A 15,761-nucleotide genomic window follows, 5' to 3' on the forward strand; every position below is an offset into this window, starting at 1 on the left:
AATACTCTTTGACAAAGAAGCAGACATCACAACATCCAGTCAATAGGAGACATCTCACTGAATGCACGACTGTCCAAAAGTTCTGAACAAAAGCTCTCAATAATTCAGTTTTTCCTAAATTCTTCTAAACCTAAATTAGTTTCTCCTGACTGGGCCAAGTAAGGAAAGAGTTTTAAAATGTCAACAGTATACTTTGTAGTAAACACGAAGGAATATAAACGTGAACAGAAAAGTTTAGAAATAGAGAAGAATTAAATGAGAAACTAGTAACAAACACTAATGAATTAAAGAAGCCCCTAAACATTTTTTTGTACTTAACCCTACCGATCATCTTCCAAAGTCTGACTTTGTTTGAATTTGCCTTTTTCTCCCTCCCGTGTTTGTTGCTGATGATCAACTATGGGGTTTTCTTACCATGCATAGCATGTTTGGGGCCCGAGAACAGCTTGACCAGGGCCCAGAAGGCGTCTTCTTCATTCATATACATGAGGAGTAAGGCTGTGATCTGGCTCATCCCCTGACAGTATCCAACTTCCTAAAGAGAAAATGAGAACAGAGAAACTGGGGGTTTTCAGATCGAATTACATGTACATGCACATATAAAAAGCTGATGTAGAAAATAATCAGAAAATGCCTAAACACATTATTTAATGGCAACTCTATAGAGAAATATTACAATCTCAACAGCACTGAGCCACATACTATCAGAGAATGCACCTGGTATTGGAGAATAAACGAAGAAGTACAGGCAAGTCTAACCTACGTGGATTTTACTGAGCCCTGTTCAGTAAGTACCATTACACCTTCTGTAAAGGCTGTTTATTTTTCTGTTTTGTGTGTGATTCTCAGCTCAATAGTCCTCTTCTTTGCTCCCAAATTTAGTTCCCAAATTTGCTGTCTTTTCTCCTCTACACTTCCGGACCCTTATACAGACACATTGCGGGGTACTATCCAGCCTATGCTCCTTCCCTGAGAACTGCCCACTCTCCCCATAATCCCTGCTTATGACATGGCCTTAGAGATTCATGTCTGTGCCATGCGAACCAAAGCTGATGGAGCAGAGGACACCTGGCCCCAGGGAACCATTAACTGGCTGCAAGACTAATTTCCTAATTTCTCTAAGAAAACTGAATAAAGGCCACAGAGACTGCAATCCGATGGTGGTATGTACTTGAACAGAATGGTCATGGTGAGTCCATGGGTGCAATACTAGCCTTGGAAAAACAGATAAGCAGACAAAGAAAGCAATCTGGAGAGAGAATCAGTGGAACGAACAGTTCCCAGAGACAATCAGAGTTACCACATGGCCACAGAGTGGAAGAGAGAGAAAGGGAAGCTCTTCTCACTGGAGGCTTCTCACTCTCCAGCTCCAACCCCCCTGAGCTTCTTTTCTGTGAGAAGTCCCTTTAATCAATCCTTTTTAACTTGCCCTTGTTTGAGTGAATTTCTGTCCCTTGTAACTTAAAGGTTTTGACTATAACAGAAATGATATACCCCAAGGTTCAAGGTGTCCTTCCTGGAATCTAGTTGACAAGCATTTATTTGGCATCTACACTGGTTTCGACACTAGTTGATCTTTCCCCCCAAATCTTTCTCCCCCCAGAGTAATCAATGCCTTAAGAATAACATGTTCTAATACCTAAAAGCTTCGTTTTGGCCCACTCCAGGAGACAGCAAGTAGGTACATATGGTCTCCCACCTGGACCTCACTGAATAAACGAAATGTGATCCTGAAAGGCAACCTCCCAGGGCAACGAGGAGTCACCAAGAGTCAGGCGGAAATTAACCTAGCTACCACTTCCTGTCCTCCTAGCCTGCTCATTCCAGTCCTACCTGCTTAAAATAAAAACAAGACAAACAACAACACAAAACGTAACAAAACAGTCTGGAGAAAGAGGGGGAAAGTGAGCTTCGCTGTCATACTGTGGTTTTTCCACTTCCCAACCAGCTCTGCTCTAAGACGCCAGGGGGGCCACGGGAGCCTCAGGAAGATCCACAGAGACCTGGAGACCATCCAGTCCTGAGATGAAGCAATGCAGGCCAAAAGGGCCTTGTCAGGAGGGAGGCCCAAAGATCTCCTCCAGGTGCTCAGAGCACGACTCAAAAAGCTGTGGGCAGGCGTGCTCCAACTTACTGTATTGTAGATAGAATATGCAGCAAGAACGTGGAACAGGGATTGCTGCCTAGAAAAAGAAATTTACATTGAACACAATTTAGTTTTTTTCACATATTTTTAAAATTATAAACTTAAAAAAATAAACAACAGTTTGAAGATAAACAGATAATGCAGATAAAACTACTACTGTAATAAGGAAATGATCTCCGAGCTCAAATTTAAACAATACAGTCTAAACTTGAGGCTAAATTTGACAGAAAGGATTTACAGCAAAAAGCACGAAGGGCTTCACAGTTTCTTCAATTTGTTCCCCTCTTTCACTGAACTACTCTCACTATAGAATCATCCCCATAGAAGGAGCCGGCTGGACGGAGCTGCAGACCGGCCTTCTGAAGACTCACTCACACTGCCAGCTCCGAGAAGTACCTTGCGGGGGGCGGGGGACATGTCCCCCAGGAGGCGGTATACACCCGAAATCAGCCTCCAGCACCAGCGCTGCCTCTCCCAGGATCCAGGGGTGGGAACGGGAGTGGCTCCACACACCGTTACCTCTCGGGTCCACTAACAACATGCTTGGCTCTGCTGCTCTAGAGGTCCTGGCTCCAAAGAGAGGAATGTCCCCACCAGGAGACACAATGATTCCACTGAACTGGAAGCCAAGACGGCCACCCGGCCACTCTGGGCTCCTCATGCCCCCAAATCAACAGGCAAGGAAGGAGGTGACTGTACCGGCTGGAGAGACTGCTCCCGACCACTAGGGGAAGGGGGTGCTAGGACACAGTGGACGTAAGCAGGAGCATGTCTAGCACACAGGAGACACTTAAGGTGCCTCTGAGTATAACCAAACCCTGTGATTAAAGTCAACAGATAACCTCCACAAGCAAATTCAGGCAGGACTGCTGATGGTCCAGACTCTTCAGGAATAAAGGTTTAGGTCCCCCCACCAGGCAAAGAACCACAGCCAGCCGAGGCACTTGCTGAGGGCAAAGGGAATATGGGGTGGGTGGTGGGAAGGTAAGTAACCAACCAGCAGTGACCACATGCCCAGTCGCAGAACTGCTGATTATATCTGTTTTGAGCATTTCCTTATTTTGATATCAATATGTTTGTGTATATATTTTAATGTGTCTTCTTCCTTCTCTTTTCCTTATCATCTAACATAAGATGTTTAATAATAGTTGACTTTATATCACAGAATTTAGGTTACACATATCAACGCAAAAAGAGTAAACACTGTCCAAGGGCGCTGCATCTTTTCGTGCGGAGGGGGTTAGCATATTTTCAGTCGTAAGTAGAATAGCTGTACCATGTCAGGCAGAGCATGCCTTTACCGTCTTTATGCGGAAATTAAGTTGACGAGGGTGGACTGTGATGGTTAGCTTTACGTGTCCACTTGGCCGGGCTACAACCCCCAGTTATTCAAACCCTAATGTAGGTGCTTTGTAAATGTCATTAAAGTACACAGTCAATTGACTTGAAGTAGGGGAGAGTACCCTAGATAATCTGGGAAGCCCTGGGTCAAGTAGTCAAAAGGCTGGAAGAGCAGATCCGAGGGTTCCCTGAAGGAGGGACTCCTCCTGTGGACCGCGGCTTCACTCGCGCCCACCCGAGAGCTCCAGCTGCCCTTCCTGACGGCCCGCCCTACAGATCTTGAACTTGCCTAGTCAGTCCCTGCAACTGTGTAAGCCAATTCCCCACGATAAATCCCTTAGTTTACATCTCTTACTGGTTTCTTTTTCCCTGGTTGAACCTTAACTGATAGGAGGTCAGCAAAACTGTACCTTTCATTCCTAAACTGTCACAGTCATTTCATTTGCGTATTTCCCATTTTTTTTAGTTTCACCTTTGCATGGAGTCAAGGGTCTAAGAATATATTTATTGATGACACGGCTCTCAAAAAGTAACACAATCTCTCATTTCTTTGATAACACTTTTAATAAAAGTATCTACCATTTAAGAATACTTAAGAATATTTAAGAATTCCCAGATCATAAAATGATTTATAGCAATTTTATAGCACCTACTATGTCAAAGGTTAAAAATTTAAGTTAAATTAGCTCCTGAATTGTACACAATATGGAACAAATGATCCAGCAAAACTTAAACCCTTAGAATTGGAATCAAAATTATCGTCTATACAAGACATTCCAAACATTGACATTTCAAATTGATAAAGACTATTTGTACATGCTATTCATAGTTCATAATACTAAACTTTACTTACTTCACACCATATCTGTCTCTAAACATGATATGGTCCCTAAAGGTGCGGTTGACATCAAGGTCTATTTGTCTGATATCAGGTGAACAACCCCGTGCTCTGTGTTTTAATTTCTGAAGAGGAAAAAGAGGGGAAGAAAGCACATTTTTATGGAAATCGGTTGTCAAAAAGCCTATGACAAATGGTAAAATAATTCTCTTTAAAAAACTTTTGACTTAGGAAAGCCATTTCCATGGTTCAAAAATGAAAACAATATGAAAAGGTGCGCAATGAAAGGTTTCTCTCCATCCACACCCCCTCCTCTCCCTCCTCCCATCCCCTCCTCTCCCTCCCATCCTGCCAGTACAGTTAGACTTTCATTTTGGATGGAGAGCGTTTTGGAGTTTGTGTTCCTAAGACTCTTCACAGCTGAGCCATGCAGTTCACTATGCTCCCTTTCTTCTTTCTAGCACAATGTTCTTGTTTTCCTTGGGGCTTATCATTGCCTTGTTTCTTGATTTGCTTCATTTTCTACATATGTGTCACTAATTCAATCCAAACTCACTTTAAGTTGCATCAACCTCTCCTGGTGCTATTCTAACAGAACCGGCACCCTCCCTGCAGACCTGGCTTCCAGAGCTTTTGGACCCGCTACTCAGCGGCAGTCTCGGGGGTCTCCCTTCACCATCGGCTAGGCCTTCCTTTGCTTGGGTCCCCTCTCTCCTGCATCTCACATCTTTCTTGGCTTATTCCGTTGTTCTGGAGGAGCTTGTCTTCCAGTAGCTCCTGTGAAAGGGCGTGTGGGAGATAAATTTTGTGACACTTTGAATGTCTGATAAATCTATCTTCTTTCTTAGCTATTTGGCTATTTTAGAATTCTAAGTCAGAAAATATTTTTGCTCAAAAGGCACCGCCTTCACTGTATTCTAGCTTCCAGTGTTGCCATTCTAATTCTTTCTTCTTTATATGAAATCTATTTTTTCCTCTCTAGAAGCTTATAGGAGCTTCTATCTTCAAGTTTTGAAACTCGCAATTTCTGTGCTTGGCTTGGATCTATTTTTAGCCACAGGTTTGGGCACTTGATGGATATTTTCAATCGTAAAAACTCATTGATTTGAGTTCTGACTTCACAATCTATTTTCTGGGAAATTTCTTCACTTGTTATTTTCAAACCCTCCTCTAGTATTTTTCATTTCTATTATCATTTTTTATATTCATAAGCTCTACTGTTCTCTAATGTTCCTTTTATAGCATCCTATACTTGTTCTATGGACACAATATCTCTTTTTATCCCTCTGAAGACACCAGCAATAGCTCTTCCGTTTTCTTCTTGCTGTATAGTCTTGTTTCTCACAAATTGCTTTCTCTACTTGTTCTTATTTTCCATGTTATCTCCTAGCTCCTCTCCTCACTCATATTTGAAAGAAGACATGAGAAAGCTGATGGAAAGCGCTATGTGCAGACGTGGGGCTTCAAGCTCTGTCTTCACTGTAGAGTGATCTGGCTGGTTTCACTGGGCTTCCCTTGAAGTCAGGAGTTTGGGGGTATTTTCTTGGGCTGGTCAGATTCCTAGAGAAGACTCTTCTGAGCTCCTGTCAGGAGGACAAGCGTCTGGATGCCGGTGTTTTGTTCTGGGAGCCGAGCGGAGGAAAAGGCGGGGCTGCCCCAAATTCAGGACATTCACTCCCTCTGTGCTTTCCTCCGCAGGTCTGTGTCCACTCCAGCCCACCGGCCTTCTGTTTCATCCTCTCCAAACAGTAACCCATACCCTGCCCCAGTCTCGTGCAGGGGTGGGGAGCAGGTGGGGGAACTCAGGGACTCTAACTACTTCTGCAACAGACTTTCAAGCACTTCTACTGTTTTTAGTTTCACTTCCACTTCCAGAGGTACCTGGAGCTGGCAATTATGAAGCCTGCTGGGGATTCTGAGACATAAATCAGGTCCTCCTCCGGTTTTCTCAGGGTTGCTAAAATTACTAAATGTTTGTCTGAATTCTGGTCTCCAAACATTGGCAAGGGTCACCTCTTCTCCCATTTTCTTATTCCTTGCAGTTTTTGTCTTTTTAAAAAACCCTCTCTGCTGTCAATTAAGCAGCATTTCAGGGGGAAAAGAACAAAATGAGTATGTTTAACCAGGTGGGAGATTAAAATTTATATTAATTTATACTTAACCAGATTTAATTGTAATTAAACATCTATATACATGTGTTATATTGACCTATTTACCATGTACTGGAAATATATATTTCTGTTAAAACCAATTCTAGTAAATATATGTAACTGTTAATTCCTGACTTAAGCTAAAAGTGGAAAAAACAAGGCTTCCTGGAATATATGTTTGTATGTTAAATGTTTTGTGAGTATGTGGGTTTTGTGTCTTGAGGTAGGAACTCAGAGAAGGGCAGCTTCTGCAGCTTTTAAAAACATGAGCACTTCCACAGTGTTTTAAAACACTTCAGAGTTCTGAAGACCAAGGAAGATATTTATACTATTGTACTAGAGAACCGTACAACCACTAAAATAGTATTGTATGCTATTTCTGATAAAAGTTGGTCCAAGAGACATTACAAAAATTTAGCTTTAAAAATAATAATCTTTACATATTTGTTCTTTAAATATCTTAAAAAAAAAATAAGGTAGTCGGCAAGCAAAGAGGTTTCAATTATTGTTCCGCAGGCCCCCTGGTAAAAGATGAGGTATCAAAACACAGAAAGAAAATGTTTGACAAGACATGATAAAATATGCTTTAAAATAAAATTTAGCTGAAAGGAAGAAAAACACCCAAAGACATCTATAATGTCAATTACTCTAGAAAACTTCTCCTGAAGATGGCGGTGTGGGAAGACGCGGAGTTAGCACCTCCCCACTAAAGCACCTGCCGGCCGCTGGTGGGGGGCTCTGACACCCAAGGAGACGGGAGGAACCCCAAAGTGAACAAGTAGGACGTAGGGGGACTGAGGCGGGAGGAGAAGTGGAGGCCAGACAGGATCGGCGCCCCCGAGGCCGGGGAGATCAGGAGAGGCAGGCGGGAGGGACTCTCCAGGAAGAGCGGGAGGGGAGAGAAGCGGAGGGGAGAGAAGCGGAGGGCGATCGCCTGGCCCACACGGGCCGGGGAGCCTGCTGAGCTCCCAAGCCGGTATCCCCCACTCCAAAGCCCCCTCCAGGCCGCATGGGTGCTGGGGGTAATAGGAGGGAGGCCGGGGAGATCAGGAGAGGCAGGTGGGAGGGGCCCTCCGGGAGGAGCAGGAGAGGAGCGGAGGGTGATTGCTCCGCCCACTCAGGCACGGGGAGCCTGCTGGGCTCCCAGGTGAGGTCCCCTGACAGCTGAGACCAGGGGCGGGGGGCACGCCTGGGCCCCTTCTGTTCCTTGAGCCTAAGCCTCACCCCTCACAGCCTTTTCCAGCCCTGTGGGTCCTGAGCATTGGCCCCGCCCACTGCCCAAACCTCACCCTTGCTTAGGCCCCGCCCTCCACAGCCAAGGCCTTCCCAACCCCCTCTTTTATTGTTTTTTCTTTTCCCTCCTCCTCTTTTTTCTTTTACTATTGTGGTACTGACCTACCTTCTGGTTGTTGCTTTATCTATACTTTTATTTTTATATTCCTTCTAACATATCTGTTAGTTTCCTAGACTAATTTTATTTTTTTACTTTGTTATCGTTCTTTTTTTTTTTTTTTTGCAAGGATTCTTCAATATATACAAATCAATCAGGGTGATACACCATATTAACAAATTAAGTAATAAAAACCATATGATCACCTCAATAGATGCAGAAAAAGCTTTTGACAAAATTCAACACCCATTTATGATAAAAACTCTCCAGAAAAAGGGCACAGAGGGAACCTACCTCAACATAATAAAGGCCATAAATGACAAACCCACAGCAAGCATCATACTCAATGGTGAAAAACTGAAAGCATTTCCACTAAGATCAGGAACAAGACAAGGATGTCCACTCTCACCACTCTTATTCAACATAGTTTTGGAAGTCCTGGACACAGTAATCAGAGAAGAAAAAGAAATAAAAGGCATAAAAATTGGAAAAGAAGAAGTAAAACTGTTACTGTTTGCTGATGACATAATACTATACATAGAAAATCCTAAAGATGCCACCAGAAAACTACTAGAACTAATCAGTGAATCTGGTAAGGTTGCAGGATACAAAATTAATGCACAGAAATCTCTGGCATCCCTACACACCAACAACGAAAAACCAGAAAGAGAAATTAAGGAAACACTCCCATTTACCACTGCAACAAAAAGAATAAAACACCTAGGAATAAACCTGCCTAAGGAGGTGAAAGACTTGTACTCAGAAAACTATAAAACACTGATGAGAGAAATCAAAGATGACAAACAGATGGAGAAATATACCATGGTCTTGGATTGGAAGAATCAATACTGTGAAAATGACTATACTACCCAAAGCAATCTACAGATTCAATGCAATCTCTATCAAACTATCAATGGCAGTCTTCACAGAATTAGAACAAAAAAGTTTACAATTCATATGGAAACACAAAAGACCCCAAATAGACAAAGCAATCTTGAGAAAGAAAAACGGAGTTGGAGGAATCAGGCTCCCTGACTTCAAACTATACCACAAAGCTACCGTAATCAAGACAGTATGGTACTGGCACAAAAACAGAAATATGGATCAATGGTACAGGACAGAATGCCCAGAGATAAACCTACGCACATATGGGCACCTAATTTACGACAAAGGAGGCAAGAACATATAGTGGAGAAAAGACAGCCTCTTCGATAAGTGGTGCTGGGAAAACTTGATAGCTACATATAAAAGAATGAAGTTAGAACACTACCTAACACCATACACAAAAATAAACTCCAAATGGATTAAAGACCTAAATGTAAGGCCAGACACTATAAAACTCTTAGAGGAAAACACAGGAAAAATGCTCTTTGACATAAACCACAGCAGGATCTTTTTTGGCCCACCTCCTAGAGTAACGGAAATAAAAACAAAAATAAACAAATGGGACTTAATTAAACTTAAAAGCTTTTACACAGAAAAGGAAACCATAAACAAGACAAAAAGACAACCTCAGAACGGGAGAAAATATTTGCAAATGCAACAACAAAGGATTAATCTCCAAAATATATAAACTGCTCATGAAGCTCAATACCAAAAAATGAACAATCCAGTTAAAAAATGGGTGGAAGACCTAAATAGACATTTCACCAAGGAAGACATACAGATAGCCAAGAGGCACATGAAAAGATGCTCAACATCACTAATTATTAGAGAAATGCAAATCAAACCTACAATGAGGTATCACTTCACGCTGGTCAGAATGGCCATTATCAAAAAATCTAGAAACTATAAATGCTGGAAAGGGTGTGGTGAAAAGGGAACCCTCCTGCACTGTTCATGGGAATGTAAATTGATAAAACCACTATGGAAAACAGTATGGAGGTTCCTTAAACTAAAAACAGAACTACCATATGACCCAGCAATCCCACTACTGGGCATATACCCTGAGAAAACGATAATTCAAAGAGACATGTACCACACAATGTTCACTGCAGCACTATTTACAATAACCAAGACATGGAACCAACCTAAATGTCCACTGACAGATGAATGGATAAAGAAGATGTGGCACATATATACAATGGAATATTACTCAGCCATAAAAAGAAACAAAACTGAGTTACTTGTAGTGAGGTGGATGGACCTAGAGTCTGTCATACAGAGTGAAGTAAGTCAGAAAGAGAAAACTAATACCATATGCTAACGCATATATATAGAATCTAAAGAAAAAAAAATGGTACTGATGAACCTAGTTGCAGGGCAGGAATAAAGAGGTAGACATAGAGAATGGACTTGAGGACACGGGTGGGAGGGCGAAGCTGGGACGAAGTGAGAGTAGCATCGACATATATACACTACTGAATGTAAAACAGTTGGCTGGTGGGAAGCAGCAGCACAGCACAGGAATATCGGCTCAGTGCTTTGTGATGATGACCTAGAGGGATGGGATAGGGAGGATAGGAGGGAGGCTACCTAGAGGGAGGGGATATGGGGACATGTGTATGCATATGGCTGATTTGCTTGGTTGTGCAACAGAAACTAACACAGTACTGTGAAGCAATTATACTCCAATAAAGATCTATTAAAAAAAATTACTCTAGAGGACAAGAAAATTCAACATAAGAAAAGACCTCATAACAGAAACAAAGCCCAGTTAAGCAGGTAAAAAATAATAGAGCAGAAAGATTATTTATGTCCTAGAATGGTTACAAGCCAATGTGCAGAATATAGGAAATCAAGCATATTTCTTATCTTAATGAAAGGAGGTGTAAGCAACTTCTAAGGTTACTCTGAGATTGGGTGGGTTAAGATCCATGAGTGTCACAATAATAAAGAATAAACATTTTACTTAAAAGAAATAGGAATGTAATGAACCTATAAACCTGAGAGCAGAAGTACAGTGGAAAGTATCTGGATGAAAAACTAGCAATTTCACTGTGGGTTTGGCCAACAAGATTACTAAGTCTTGCTAAGGCTGCAGGTGAGGTTGTTATCCACTGTCACTGGACCTCTGCCACCTGTGAGAGAGAGCACTATACTCCAGAGAGACAGATAACAATGAGATACAATTAAAAGAACAGGAGAAATAGCAGATAAGAGCACTGGCTCGGGAATCAGGACAATTCCACCATTTGAGAAAAATCTTAGTATCAATAGATTAAGAAAAAGTAGTTTTATTACCATTGAATTTCCCATTTCAGGACAGCCATTTATATACTACTTTTGCAAAGAGAGGGTAAAAGAAAGTAACTGGGAAAGGAAGACTTGGTTAAATGCTAGAGGAATCTCAAGTAGTAAAAATAATGCTTATGATAGCGCTGAAAATTACAAGCTTGAAATGACTGGTGGGCAAGTCATTTCTTTTCTTGTTACTGTATACTGGATATACAGTAACTGGATAATTTTATTCTATGTAGGAAAAGCCTGAACCACAGTTCTAATATTAGCATGTGTACTGGGTTGAATAGCATCCACCCCAAATTCCTGTCTACCTAGAACCTGGGCCTATGACCTGATTTGGAAATAGGGTCTTTACAGATGTAGTCAAGTTAAGAGGAGGTCATACTAGATTAGGGTCGACCCTAAATCCAATGACTAGAGTCCTTAGAAGGTGAGACAGAGACACACACAAGGAAAGGCCACTTGAGGACAGAGGGAGAGACTGGAGTGACGCAGCCTCAAGCCAAAGAACACCCTGGATGCCGGCAACTCCAGGATCTAGGAAGAGTCAAGGAAAGGTTCTTCCCTAAAGCCTTGGGATGGAGCATGGCCCTGCTGACACCCTGATCTCAGACTTCTATCCTCCGGAACCGCAGGAGAATAAATGTTTGTTGTTTTCAGCCACTCAGTTTGCGGGACTTTGTCATGGCAGCCCCAGGAAACCAAAACAGCATGCTAAGTAAAATTTTCTTCTTTATTAATTAAATAAATTATTTACTGAGCACCCACCCTATGAGAGGCACACTATACTAGGGGCTGGGGTTAGATTTTAAATATTTCTCTCATATATCATTTTTCAATACTGGTTCTAAAACTATGACATTAAAGGCAAATATCTAATCAACCATCTAAAATAATTTGAAACTCTAAAATCCTGAGACAAAACTTATATTCTGTGCAGGGTCCAAACAACTAATTTAAAAACTCTTTACATCATAAAAAACAAGTAACTGTTTAAATTAATCAATATTTATTAAATCTTTTTAAAAATTTATTTACTTATTTATTTTTGGCTGCATTGGGTCTTTGTTGCTGCGCAGGCTTCCTCCAGTTGCGGTGAGCGGGGCCTACTCTTTGTTGCGGTGCGTGGGCTTCTCACTGCAGTGGCTTCTCTTGTTGCGGAGCACGGGCTCTAGGTGCACAGGCTTCAGTAGTTGCAGCACGCAGGCTCAGTAGTTGCGGCTCACGGGCTCTAGAGCACAGGCTCAGTAGTTGTGGTGCACGGGCTTAGTTGCTCCGTGGCACGTGGGATCTTCCCAGACCAGGCCTCGAACCTGTGTCCGCTGTACGGGCAGGCGGATTCTCAACCACTGTGCCACCAGGGAAGCCCTATTACCTTACATCTTGATGAAATTTTGCTTATTTATACATAAATATGAAAATATCAAAAGAGCATTCCAAAGCCCCTTTTATAATTGGTGTTGGGTTTAACTGACAAATAATTTGTCGTTATTTCAGTTATTCGGTCTTATTCTATTTATATACATTTTCTGAGGAACAGATTTCAAAGTTATTTTTATTATAATTTGTCTTTATTTCAGTTATTCTATCTTAATTTATTCTATTTATATACATTTTCTGAGATTTCAAAGTTATTTTTATTTTTAATTTTTTTAAATTTACATTTCCTTTTTTATTAGTGACATTGAACACTTTTTCTAAGGCACAAGGTTATTTTTAGATATATGTTTCTTATTCCTTTCAAAGGTTAATATGAAGTTTACGTTTAGAAAGGGTATAGCTGAGATGACAAGGAGGTAAATTTAATGCCCTGACTAATATACAGAAAGCATTACTGATCACTGAGTGAAACGTTTAACTTTTTATAAATAAAAAATAAAACCTAGAATACTGTAACAATCTTAGGGGAAAGAAGAAGAAAACAGTCAATCATACACAGGCAGCCGTTGGATAAACTGAATTCTGCTGTTATTTTCCCAAAAACTCTAAAAGTGACATTGTAAATCTCTTTATTATTAATACTACATTGCAAATGAGTAGCTACAACCAGGTGTTAGTCAATTTTCCTTACAAATATGCCCCAACATTGAATGCTCGTTTCAAAATAACAGGCTGGCTCTCGGTACTCACACTATATAGGTCTCTGGTTTCTTCCTTCATTTTCGGGATCTCCAGGAGGAGGGCCCAGACTTCCCCTCTGAGCTGGAGTGGGATTCCTTTGTAAATTCTCCTATGAAACTTATTAAAAGAAACATAAATTGAAAGTTACAAACTGACAAAGCTTAGACTAGTCCCTTAAATCAAACTAATGAATATTTGTTAGTCTTTTCTTTTCAAAGGATTCCTCATAATTGATACAATTTAACATGGCACATTTGGATCCTCTCATCTCTACTTTTCAGATCCAAACAGGAAGGCATATACAGAGAAAGCACAGAATAAACAAGAAAATGTTAAGTATGCCCAGTACATTAGTTATTTTCATACACTGCAAAGGTGTTCCTTCAGTGGCACGAGAGCACAATCAGTGTTCTTTAAGTTGTGAACATCTGACTTACACACTCCCCCTTGATATAACTAACTAGATACACATTTTCTTCTTTTTCCCTCCTACATCTAAAAGGTTCCAAATAGCAAAAGGGTTCTCTTGTGTCAAAGTGCCTTCAAGGAGGGTAGAGTCTCTCTAGAACCTTCTCATAACTCAATGTGACCTATAGTCTTCATTCAAGTCCACCTCCACCCCCCAAACACACACTCTCTCCCTCTTCCCTCTCCTCTTCCCAATTCTGGAGCATTTCTTCAGGAAAACCTCTGTCCTCTTCTTAATGACATTGATCCTATCTGACCAGACAAAAATAGTGATAAATTTCCATCAAGAAGGAGCATCATCACCTTTGAATGAAATTAGGTATAAATCATCAGCATCATTAACACTCTGGGTCCTTGAAAGTACACTGCCATCACTCTAAGAATCTTAAGACTCACCATACTTCTCCGTCTTCTTGTAATTATATCTTTTTTCTCAAGGCTAATTATGTATTCAAAATAACATATAAACCTATTATGTTCATTACAAAGTTGTGCATAAGGAAACTTTGAAACTTAAAAGTAGATGAAACTTAAAAGGAAATGATTAAAGAAATTACGGCAGAAACTTCAGGAGCGAGGTAAGAATAAGTACATAGTTACCTTTATGATCAAAATAATAGATTGAAGTAGTACGGCCAAGAAAATAAGATGCAAGTTCTAATAATTGAGATGTTGACGAGCTATGAACTAATAAGCAGAGCTTCAACTTCTACAATTATACTAGATTTTTAAAAATGAAACCTTTAGTAACTAAATTATGATGTAGCTTTAAGAAACTCTGATTTTAAATCAGTGACACTATAGAATAACTTTTCCTGTGAAACACTGAATACTGTGAAGTTGATTCAATCAGATAATTACATACATAATCTCAGTTTTGTTCTCTTGGTATAAACACAGTAAGTCTCAAATTTGAAATTCCAGCAGACAGTGACTAGAAACACTGAAGTTTTAACTTATGCGGTAGATGTAACTGGAAGAATATGTACAGAAAGGCTTTGTATAAACTAGACTCTGCTTCTTCAACATTTCCCACGTACTAAACATTTACCACCATTAATTGCAAACAGTGTGGTTTAAAAAAAAGTGAATTTAAGATTTACTTTCCAAAGAAAGTTTATCATCTATATTCATTTCAAAATTATGATAAACTTTTTTTTTTTTTGCGGTACGCGGGCCTCTCACTGTTGTGGCCTCTCCCATTGTGGAGCACAGGCTCCGGACCCGTAGGCTCAGCGGCCATGGCTCACAGGCCCAGCCGCTCCGCGGCATGTGGGATCTCCCCGAACCGGGGCACGAACCTGTGTCCCCTGCATCGGCAGGCAGACTCTCAACCACTGCGCCACCAGGGAAGCCCCTAAACTTAACTTTTTAAAGGAATATCATCCACTAAAAGTAACTTCAAATTATCTCCTGAATTTCTAGAGTAAGGATGTTAAACCGAAAGCAATTAATATGAATACCAGAATGTGGGAATTATTGCAAATGTGAAAAGTGAAATTTTGATAGTCAAGTAAAACATGATGGCAGGTAAACAGATAAACTTTGATGGACCTGAATGTCCATTAGATGGATGTTTTTCAATGAGTAAGATAGGAACCACATGCATTTCTTATACTGTATCACTTACAAAGGTTTTGGACATTATTTACTGCTTTCATTCAATTCTGTATTCACCAACTGTACATAAATTACCGTTCATTGTTTATCCTAAAGTTAAATATAGATTTAGAAAAACAAAACATTAAATTGCCATGATTCAATGAAGAAGAAATAATAGAAAGATTTCAGGTAGAAATAAAAAATTAATGGTCCTAGTGTTATTCCAGGGATAAAACGAAAAATGAGGCATGTCTAGAAAAGGCTCAAAAAGAAACTCTGATGCACTGTCATTATCATCATCAACAGTAACAGTTAAAATCAGCTTTTACTGAGCATTTACTATGTACAGGAAACTGTTTAAAACTATTTACATATGTTGTCTCATTCAATGATATTAATAATTCTATGAGATATTATTACCCCAATTTTACAAATGCTGACAGCGAATCACAAAAAGATTCAGTAACTTGCCCAAAGACACACAGAAGATGTTACCAGTTAGTAGAAGATACTGATTTTATA

The 15,761-nt window shown here is 40.4% G+C and overlaps 1 protein-coding gene across 3 annotated transcripts in view; it reads right to left on the reverse strand.

Annotated features, from left to right (window-relative positions):
- USP6NL (USP6 N-terminal like) overlaps positions 1–15,761 on the reverse strand; it is a 143,775-nt gene that overhangs the window by 19,193 nt on the left and 108,821 nt on the right. For all 3 annotated transcript variants that reach the window (XM_060160149.1, XM_060160158.1, XM_060160169.1), the window contains 4 exons: positions 13,179–13,286; positions 4,341–4,450; positions 2,135–2,183; positions 415–535 (listed from right to left, as the gene is read on the reverse strand). In XM_060160149.1, the coding sequence (XP_060016132.1) occupies positions 415–535; positions 2,135–2,183; positions 4,341–4,450; positions 13,179–13,286 (388 nt within the window). The remainder of the gene's footprint in view (positions 1–414; positions 536–2,134; positions 2,184–4,340; positions 4,451–13,178; positions 13,287–15,761) is intronic.

The sequence above is a fragment of the Lagenorhynchus albirostris genome, chromosome 1 (genome assembly GCF_949774975.1).
Source record: "Lagenorhynchus albirostris chromosome 1, mLagAlb1.1, whole genome shotgun sequence".
Lineage (NCBI taxonomy): Eukaryota > Metazoa > Chordata > Mammalia > Artiodactyla > Delphinidae > Lagenorhynchus > Lagenorhynchus albirostris.